Raw genomic sequence first — 10446 nt, 5'->3', positions numbered from 1 at the left:
AAGAGGAAGGAGAAGACAAGGAGGAGCTCTGTGCTGGGTACTGAAGCAAAGACCAAATATACATTTCTTATAATGGCAGGCATGCAAAGGCCCAGCCACTGTGCTAGGACCAGCAAGACAGAAAAACAGAGTCTCCTGGAGAAGGTCAAGGGACCACACAGGGCAACACAATAAAAGCAAAGCTGGAAGTCAGCCAGGATCTTTGGGAGCGGGGAAAGGGCAGGTAGCGCTGGTCGGAAATTATGCGTGCTGGGGCTGGGGGGTTGGGGTAAGGGAGGGCTCCAGGAGAAAGGTTGCCCGTCAGGGACCCGGCACATAATAAATGCCTCTCCAGAGGGACAGATTCTGGGCAGATTACCTTCAGAAGGCGTCATGGTCTCTCTTAGGTTCTGCGTGGCATATGGACCTCACCCAAGTCAGGCTCCTCCTTCCAGACCTGACCAGGTGACCACATCAGTGTGTGACAGAAGGCGAGTCTTCCAGGGGCTGGGAACTCTTTGTAAGAAAAGCATGGGCAAAGTGTTGGTGATTCGGGGCGATATGTTACAACACAACTGAGAAATTGATCCATCAACCTCAGGTGAGGGCAAAGAGATTTATGTCATCCGCCATCGGCATTAGCCATATAATTTGGCACACTGGAAAATTTTATGAAGTCAAGCCAACAAGCAGGATTATGTTGATAAGTCTTCAATAAAAGTCCTAAATGTTAAATTAAGCCACATCATTTCCATGACATGGATTTCTGGTTCTTTCCCAGGCGCACAAATGCTACACAAATGCTAACGTTCTTTGGAGAGTATTGTTATTGTAATTATATTTGCCTGGGAGATGCTGAGCTGTCTGCCCTCCAGCTGTTTGTTTGAAACCCTGATTATCTCGAGCCTTCCGCCCCAAGCTGTCACCAAGGCCCAGACAAGCTCTTGCACGCGTGCGTCCCTTTATTAGCTGGGTCTGTGGGGGAAGCTGCCGCCTCACCAAGCCAGGGGGGGCCCTTTATCCCACACCCCTTGCCTTGCAAACCCACTTGGTACTGTTACATTAGGAAGTTTAATTAGCAGAAAACAAGTGGGGGGCCCCGCTGGAGCCCAGGCTGTGTCCCCCGTTGGGGTCGGATGTGTTTGAACAAGTGTCTTTTGCACAGAGGACAGAGCACAGACCCCAGAGGAAACCTGAAACTCTGGGGGCTTGTTCTTGTCTGCCCGGTGAGGGCCCACGGAGAAGCCAGAGAGGGGAGTTTTGCCTCAGCCAATGAGGCCAGAGGTGAGCTGAGGAAGGTTGAAGAGAATTTGGTAGTTCCCCTGACTCATAGTCCCAGCTCCTTCCCAGCAGTGGGAGCTGGCGCTCACGTGGGAAGAGGCCCACGGGAGGCGTGTGTAGCCGGAAGCATTCCCTGTGAGCAGGTCACTCGGCTGCAGAGGAAACAGGAAGCACATCCGGAGGTGGGTGTCCCACACCAGGTCCCGGGTAGTTAAAATCCACACACGTGTATACACACGCATACACACGCACATGTAAACACCCCCCCAATAGACACACACACATACATATTTCCACACACATATACACATTCTAGACACACACACACACACACACATCTACACTCAAGCACATCTTACTTGTTCCATAAGAAAAAGATCCAATTTTAGGGCAAATGAAACACAGCCTTTGCCTGGTCCAATTCTCTCATTTTACAGGTGAGGCAAAGAAGCTCCAGAGAGGATCAAGGCATATGAGAAGCCCCCGTGGTCCCTCCCTGTCAACTCTCCTTAGCTCTAGAAAGTACATTAGGTGCTTTTTTAAAGAATCCATTTTGTAGGAAAAGAGGCAACTGAGGATTCTTCCCTTGGTTGGCAAGGCGAGGAGAAGGGGCCCTTTTGCCCTCTCTTCCTAAACACTTTGTCCTGAAAATGGCGCAAGAATCCTTCCAACTCCATGGGCTGCTCGGAGGGGTCATCAAGATGCTTTGGCAGAGGGCACGGGGCCCTTCCTGCCACTAAGTGCTCGCAAACAGTATTGTTACCCCCAGTCGCTGAGCGAGCAGGGGCTTTGTGACCTCACATGCCAGACAGGGTTCACTGGGAGTGTCTTCCCTGCAGCAAGTCTGGGGAGAAGGCAAGGAGACTGACATTCGCCTGCTCACACACTTACCGGGGCGGGTTCGTTTGTGACTTGTGAAGTTGGGTTCGTTCTCAGCCCTTTTCCCTTCCTGCTCTGTCTCCTGTAGGGGGGAGCCAGGCTCTGGGCCTCAGAGGAGGTCCAAGCTGCCAGGTCAAACAAAGCCCGAGGGCAGCCCCTCCCCCGTGTATGTGAGACCAAGCTACTTGCCCTGTGGAGGGTGTGGGAGGACAGGGCCGCCCAGGGGAAAGAATGGGGCAGAGCTATCCCCAAGCCCAGCTTTGGACAGAGGCTCTTTGATGGGGGTTCTGGGGGTCTTCGACTTGCTCATTCTTGGTCCCCCTGAATGTGACTGGGCCCCCTAGGCAGTGGCTCTGGGGGACAACCAGAGGTTGCCCAGAGGTTCTTAGCCCCAGCAAGACTCCCGGGCTCAGGGGACGGGACCACCAGAATTGGATCTGAGCGTCTCCTGGGTTGCCCATAGTGAGCAGCGTGGAAGGCTGACTTCAGTGCCCAGCCAGTGCTCTGGCCTTGGGGATGGGGGGTAAGGAGCATTCCAACAATGCCTGAGTCCAGTGTCATTGATCTAAATAAATAAACATGATGTTTCCTGAGCAACTAAACTTAGGGCGTAAGAGTCAAACTAGCACAGATACACATATCTATTTATATGTGTGGCAACTGTTTCATTTATTTATTTATTTTTTGGCGCAACCAGTTTCCAGAGGTTTCCTTTTTTTTTAAATGCTAAGCATGATTTGTGTCAAGCAGAACTCAATAAAACTACAGCCATACTCACCAGGTTTAGGATCCCCCCACAACTCCTCCCCTTGTGAATTCAAGTTAGGACTTCTGTCACTTTTTGTCTTTGAATCAAACAAACTTGATTTTCCAATTGTATGAAATTAATTTAAATAAGTTAAACACACTACAGTGTTCTACCTTAGAGTATCAGTTATCCAGGCAGTAGAGAAAAAAGAAGAACAGAAGAATTTTCTAGAAAAGCAGAGGGTAATTACTATTAGGACTGAGGGAGAGGGCTGTGATTGGGAAGGGGCTGGCGAGGCCTCTCCTCCTGGGAGGTGATCATGGTGTTGCTTGTAAGGCATCATGGAGACAGATCCAGACTGCCCCCTGGTGGTCCTTCCATCACCCTCCAAAATCTCTGAAGTGGAAGGTGACCCTGAGTTGTCATGTCCTCTCCCCCAGGCCTTCAGGAGCTCCCAGTGGAAACTACAGTCAAGGAGGGGAAGTGCAGAGATGCAGAATCAAGGGAAGGAGGAAATATGAAAGGTTCTTTGAGTTTCTCTGGCTGTGTGTGGTGCAATGATTTGCTTGAGTCCAGGCCCCTCTTGGCTGCCAGGTCAGGCTAATTCCTGGTCCTGCCCAGGACCAGGACCAGGTCTCCGCCTAGGCCAGCGAAGGTGGGGTGCAGAAGGAGTCTCTGGGGGTTGGTCACTGTTGATCACTCTGACTCCAGAACCCCCTCTCCAGTCACCTCCAAGGCCTGGTGGGCAGCCCACTGGGCCCAGCCCCTTGACGACTCCTTTGACCGACTTCCTCCAAACCCATGGCCCCTGTGCCTTCTCTAAAAATAACCCCCAAGGGCATCTAAATGTGTGCACTCTATGTCAAATTCCTCTTGTCATTGTTTTCAAATTCTATGGCCAGATTTACTTACAATTAACGAAGTTAAAACAGCGAAGGGCCATTTTTGCCTAACAGATTGGCGAAGATGAAAGATTACTAATATCAAGTGGTGGTAGCAGTCTGAGGAGTACAAACTGGAACGAACTTTTTAGTGGATGATTTGGCAATATCTACCAATATTTCAGCCATTCATGGCTTTTGACCTCTCCTTTCCCCTGCCATGTGTAGCTGCATGTGTCTATAGCAGACCTTCGTCACTGTGAGATAGTCATTACAGCATTATTTGAGGTAGCGAACAATCTGAACAACCACAAAATAGGGATTTGTCAAATAGCGTGTGTCACATCCAAATAATGGAATACAATGTAACTATTAAAAAGAATGAGGTTTGGGTGCGCCTGGGTGGCTCAGTCTGTTAAGTGTCTGCCTTCAGCTCAGGTCATGACCCCAGGGTCCTGGGATCGAGCCCCACATCGGGCTTCCCGCTCAGCAGGGAGCCTGCTTCTCCCTCTCCCTCTGCCTCTCTCGCCAACTTGTGCTCTCTCTCTTTCTTTCTCTCAAATAAATAAAATCCAAATAAATAAGTAAATAGATAAATAAAACGAATGAGGTTTTCCAGTATTAATGACATGGAAAAATGTCCGTGATCTGTTGTGAGGTTTACAAAAGCAAGTTACAGAATATAGAGTATAATTCATTTTTTGAAAAATCAAACGTCAATTCATGGATCTGTATCTCTACTCCTAAATCCAGGTAGAATAGTGTCTGAACAGCACAGAACAATTCCAACGGCATTCTGGCTGGTGAGTGAAGCAGGTATGGATGCAGTAAGAACAAGACCGGAAATTATATACCACACCTATACATTGTGTTGATAACTTCAAAGGTAATGAGAACATTTTTCAAAAAGAAGGCTCCACGCCCAACATGAAGCTCAATGTGGGGCTTGAACTCTCAACCCTGAGATCAAGACCTGAGCCGAGATCGAGAGTCAGATGCTCAGCCTACTGAGCCATGCAGGTGCCCCAACATTTTTTTTTTAATTTCAATTCTGACAGTTAACAAATCCTCCTCTTTCCCACTGCCCCCCCCCCTTCCCAGCTTTCCAGAACTTCCCACTTCCTGAAATACCAGGAAGTACTCTCACCTCCCAGGTAGGGGTAAAGATTTAATCAACAGACCACATAGCAAGCAGGAAGTGCACGGACAAGGTATAAACAAAGAGTGTGCCTGCTAAGCAGCCATTGGTCCCTCCTCCCCTCCCCTGCTTTGCATTCACATCTTTGTGTCTCTCTTCAGCTCAACCATCCCCCTCAATGGAGAAATCTTTGAATTCGGTGGCTGCAGTCCCCCCTACAACCTCTATTGGCTACACATTCTCTGGGCTCTGTGTAGCTCAACCCTTCCTCAGCAATTCTGTGACACTCTCCAGGTTAAGCCTTGAGGAGAGAGGTCAGGAGCTCCTTGAAGATTTATCTCAGCTGGAATACAAGCTCTTCCCCATGGCCACCCCATCCCTAGGTTTCCACAGTTGGCTGCTCCATCTCCTCCTCCCCTCCCGTGGGGCCCCATTTCTTGAGCTTCCTTCTCCAGCCAAGACACATCTCCTTTTACTGAGACTCATTGTAACTCTTCTCTCCCACAAGATGGCGCCTTCCTTGAGGGGACTTCAGGGAACTCTGGTTTTTCCAAGATTTACACAGCTTGGAACCTGGCAGCATTCAAGATTTGTTGATGAAGTTAAGAGGGAAAAAGAGAGAAAGGAAGGAAGGAAGGAAGGAAGAAAGGAAGGAAGGAAGGAAGGAAGGAAGGAAGGAAGGAAGGAAGGAAGAAAGGAAGGGAGGGAGGAAGGAAGGGAGGAAGGAAGGGAGGAAGGGAAGGAGGAAAAGAGGAAGGGAACAGTTTTCTATTCCTTGGGGTGGACAACTTATTTCATTTCAATGTTGGTCCTCAGTCTTGATTTTTCTTTTTAACTTTTCCTTCCTTTTCTCCTTCTTTGACCTTCCCCCTGTGACTTTTTTCTTTTCTCATCAGTCACTGCCAAGCTCTCTGAGGGTCTGTCTTCCCAGCCAGTCTGTTTTGTTTTTTTTTTAAGATTTTATTTATTTATTTGACAGAGATAGAGACAGCCAGCGAGAGAGGGAACACAAGCAGGGGGAGTGGGAGAGGAAGAAGCAGGCTCATAGCGGAGGAGCCTGATGTGGGGCTCGATCCCATAACGCCGGGATCACGCCCTGAGCCGAAGGCAGACGCTTAACCACTGTGCCACCCAGGCGCCCCAACCCCAGCCAGTCTGTCTTAACAATAACAGAAGCCATTTATTAAGCTCCATGCAAGTGAATTCTATCTACTACCTCATAAGTCCTTGCCTCAATACTTTGCCATAGGTATTCTTCCCATTTTACAGAGAGAGAAGTTGAGGCTACTGAGAGTGGAGCCTCTGCCCATAACCCCGGTGCTCAGACCTACTCTACTTCCCTACACAGCCCAGTGGGGCCACATTCACACCCATCACCTTGGCCTGACATCTGCTTAGACTCGCCATCCTGGCATTTCCCACTCTGAAATGGAATCCACACAAGAAAAGGCAAGATAAGCATTTGATTCTTCTGTTTATTAATTGGCAAAATAGTGCCATGGTGCTCTCCAATATCACCTCTGGGCAACTAATAGGTTTTTTGGGTGTTTTTTTAATTGTGTGTTTGATTTGTTATTTGTTTCAGTACTATTATGAACTCAAAGATTTTTATACATTCATCCTGCTTCAATTTCTTGCAGTCATTATTTCTTTCTTTATTGATTGATGCTCAAATTCTTCCACTGTTGGCCATGGGAGCCTTTTTAATTTGACTCTTGGGTCCTTCCAACAGAATCTGGTAGTCTTTGATGGCTTCCTTGCTTTCAGGCTAGACAAGATGTCCCAAGCTCCTCTTGTATATTTCCTTTCCCTAGAACCAAAGGACCCCTGATTCCTCTAATAGGAGACGGTATTAGGGACTACAATCTGGGGGACGGAAGTATGCATTGCTGCTGGGTTGAGTGTTTCTGTTGATGTTGCTGTTACTGACATGATAAGCAGGTTCATTAGTTTCAGCTTTATTTGTATATTTTAAGAAAATCTTTGTTTTATCTTTCCTTATTAACTTTTTATTTTTTATTTTTTTTTTAAGATTTTATTTATTTATTTGACAGAGATAGAGACAGCCAGCGAGAGAGGGAACAAAAGCAGGGGGAGTGGGAGAGGAAGAAGCAGGCTCATAGCAGAGGAGCCTGATGTGGGGCTCGATCCCACAACGCCGGGGTCACGCCCTGAGCCGAAGGCAGACGCTTAACTGCTGTGCCACCCAGGCGCCCCAACTTTTTTTTTTAAAAAGTAAAATGTTTATACTTTCTGGTTAAAACTATAAAACAAGATACATTCAGAAAAATCTATATTTCTTGCTTTTCTCCCTCCCTCCTGTTCTATTCCTCCACTTATAGGTAAGCAATTTTAATTCATATTTGGTTCATTCTTCTGTTTTTCCTACTTGAAAATATAAGTAAATATAAATATTTATCATTTTGTTATGTGTATATATTTACACAAGGGATAAAATATGGCACATTCTCTTCTATACTGCCAATCATGCTTCTCATATCCATACCTGAACATTGGATGAAAGAAGCAAAGAATTATTGTCTTAGAATTGACCCCATTGCTTTATATAGTGTTTTCACACTGCCATTCCAGAGCTCAGGGGACCTTGGGACAGTGGGGAAAGGGAGTGGCTGACAGGGTGACTCTGGGCCTATCGTTACCACTTCAACCAACCATAACAGCCACACCTTTGTTCTACATCTTTGGCATTCCTATCAAATTTGGTCTGAAAAACGGTCCCCACTATTAAAAGAAAAATCCTAGGAGAAAATGGCCATAAGTTAACAATCAACCCAAACTCACTGCTCCTGGCTTCTGAGAGGCTGTTCGGAGAGCACATGCTTCGTGTTAACTAGGCTGGGGTAATCTTACTGTCCAGGGTTGCCTAAATTTGAGTCCCAAGAAAACCCTGGTGAGAAGAGAAATACTCAGCCATTCAACAGTTGAGCGAAGGACCTGATAAAATCATTTTGTCCACATTGTCATTTGAGGGAGTCTGCTTTGGACATTTATGAAACAGCTTTAGCTCTAAGGATGGGAACAAGAAAGTCAAAGGCAATTGAAGAGGCTGCTGGGATTTAAAGAAAACTCTCTTTTGCCCTGAGTATATAAAATTAAAAGTGCTTTCCAGATGGGTTTTGGAGTTAGCTCGAGAATTGGGAGCCCCAGTGAAAGACAGGCATGCAGGCCGACTTTCTTATACTCTTTGCCACAGCTTCCTCTGCCACCTGTGAACTCCATGCACGTGCAGACTTAAACCACACACACGTGCACGTCTCACTGGATGTGTCATGGCTGTACCACTGGTGCCTGGCACAATGCCCAGTGCTTAGTAGGTGCTCAATAAATATATTTGGACTGGATGAATGAATGTAAATATTCCTCTTCATCCTCATGAACCAAATGGAAAGGGGTCATAAATTCAGCTCATCACTGTTGAAAGATTGTTGTGGTGGGTAGGATCGTTTCCCAGGTTGTATTTTGAAGCCCTAACCCTGACCCCAGTACCTCAGAATGTGACTCTATTTGGAAAGAGGGTCTTTCAAGAGGTGATTAAAGTAAAATGAGATCATATGGGTGGGCCCTAATCCAACAGGACTAGTGATCATAAGAAGAGATCAGGCCAGAGCCATGCATGCACACAGAAGGAAGGACATGTGAGGACACAGCAAGAAGGCGGCCGTCTACAAGCCCAGGAGAGAGACCTCAGAAGAAGAAAGCAAACCTGCCGTCTCCTGGATCTTGGGCTTCCAGCCTCCAGAAACATGAGAAAATAAATTTGTTGTTTAAGCTACCCAGTCTGGTATGTTGTTATGGCAGCCCTAGCAAACTAATACAATTGATGATCTCTGTCCCAAACCATGGCAGAAGCCATGTCAAGGAAACATTTCTTTTTAATGGTTAGCATTTCCCATAACACATAAGCCAAAAGAAAATTGTACTGAGTATGTGTTTCATGGTGCTTTGAAAGCCAAAGTGTATCTATGCGACTGGGCCTACCTGTAAGAAAGCCCTTTGTGAGGTCATCATGCTACTCTTGCCAGATCTGCACAGAGAGAGACCTGCAAGCTTTTAAAAACACTTGAGGAGACACCATGCCTCACTTTGCAAACCCTCTTTTAAGAAACATCATTACCAGAAATCCATTTGATAGCATCAGGAGGAACCAATGTCTCCAATATTTGAAAACCCTGAAAATGCTGCAATATGATGGATTTAAGACCATCTATTTTGGAGAAACTGATATCGCTGAAAGTCTTGTAACTGGAGAAGACCTTAGTGATGGGTATTTCATGCAAACTCCAACTTGGTGTATTGTGCATGCTGGTAGTAGTCAAGGATGGGTGCCTTGGAAGTATCGGATGTTCCTAAGAGATGAGTTATGCATCAGACAGGAAGACAGCCTCTTCGCTGAGTTCTGTGATGTGGCGAAGAAGGCCTATGGGAAGTGTGCCATTGTGGTCAAAGAGAGAAGGCAGCAGGACAAGATGAAGCCAAACGAAGACGAAGAGCCAGAGGCCCAGGTCCATGCCCCATCAGTCATCAACTTAACGAGCACTGTATGTTGCCCTGAGGTAGCCAAGTCCTGTGGCCATGAACTACTCTCTCTGCCTTCCCCTTACAATTACCTAAACCCTTTAGACACAGCCTGGTCTTCTCTGAAATGGTTTATCATCAATAACAGAAAGGAGTTTTGTTTGCACTACATTGACAGTGTCTATTCTTACCAGTATATACTTCTCAGTGATTTAATTAGCAAAGGGATTGAAAGGATAAACCCAAGCAAATGGAAAACAATAACCAACAAAGTACGGAGATGGGAAAACTACTATCTTGGTAAATTTTCTTAAGGGTGATTCCTCTCACAAGCGGTTGGAACCATACTATGGGCATAGTCTTTACCAAATCTGCTGGGCTCAACTGTGGACCACTGCAGCCAAAGATACTCCAACAGCGCTCTCACAGAGAGTCTGTGGGGACTGAGGTTTCTAAGGCTGTTGGCAAAGTGCTTTAGGCTTACTGGAGGTTCCATTAAAGCTTGTTGGTAAATTAGGGATCTCGACTCCCATCTTGTGAAGGCCTCCCTGAGAGCTATGTTAATGGGAAGATGACAAGTAACCCAGCCCAAAGGGCTCAGTGGTGAGCAGAGGTGAGCAGAGCTAATGGTTGTGGTAGTCGAAATTTAGGTCAGAAAGAAAAAGAACCAAGCGTGTGGTCACAAAAAAGTTGAAAATAGTGTGCCAACCAGTTTCAACCAACCAAAATAATCTACAGGGAGACAGTTTGCCGTGAGTGGGAGATGTGGTTCAGACAGTGGCTGAGCTGCTGCCCATTGCTTGAAAAAAAGGTGTCAGAAGTTAGGTGAGAGACATCCAAGGTGAAACCCCATCCAGATGCTCCAAGGTGAGTTGGTGGTCCTAATAAGGCACCTGGAAAGTTGTATCAGTTGATTGATTCAACTGGGACTTGGTGGGTGAACAGCTGAAGTGAATGGGGGTCTGTGGAACCCACTTATGCAATCTTTCATCCCAACTCCAAGA

The 10446-nt window shown here is 46.6% G+C and overlaps 1 protein-coding gene across 1 annotated transcript; it reads left to right on the top strand.

Annotated features, from left to right (window-relative positions):
- Window positions 1-9000: 9000 nt before the first annotated feature.
- On the top strand, window positions 9001-9756 carry CUNH21orf140 (chromosome unknown C21orf140 homolog). The gene has a single exon (XM_044384421.1). The coding sequence runs from the start codon at window positions 9001-9003 to the stop codon at window positions 9754-9756; it is 756 nt and encodes a 251-aa protein (XP_044240356.1).
- Window positions 9757-10446: the final 690 nt, after the last annotated feature.

Source organism: Ursus arctos, unplaced genomic scaffold (genome assembly GCF_023065955.2).
Source record: "Ursus arctos isolate Adak ecotype North America unplaced genomic scaffold, UrsArc2.0 scaffold_4, whole genome shotgun sequence".
NCBI classification, from domain to species: Eukaryota; Metazoa; Chordata; class Mammalia; order Carnivora; family Ursidae; genus Ursus; species Ursus arctos.
The sequence above is the reverse complement of the archived record's forward strand: the minus strand, read 5'-3'. Positions and strand labels throughout refer to the sequence as shown.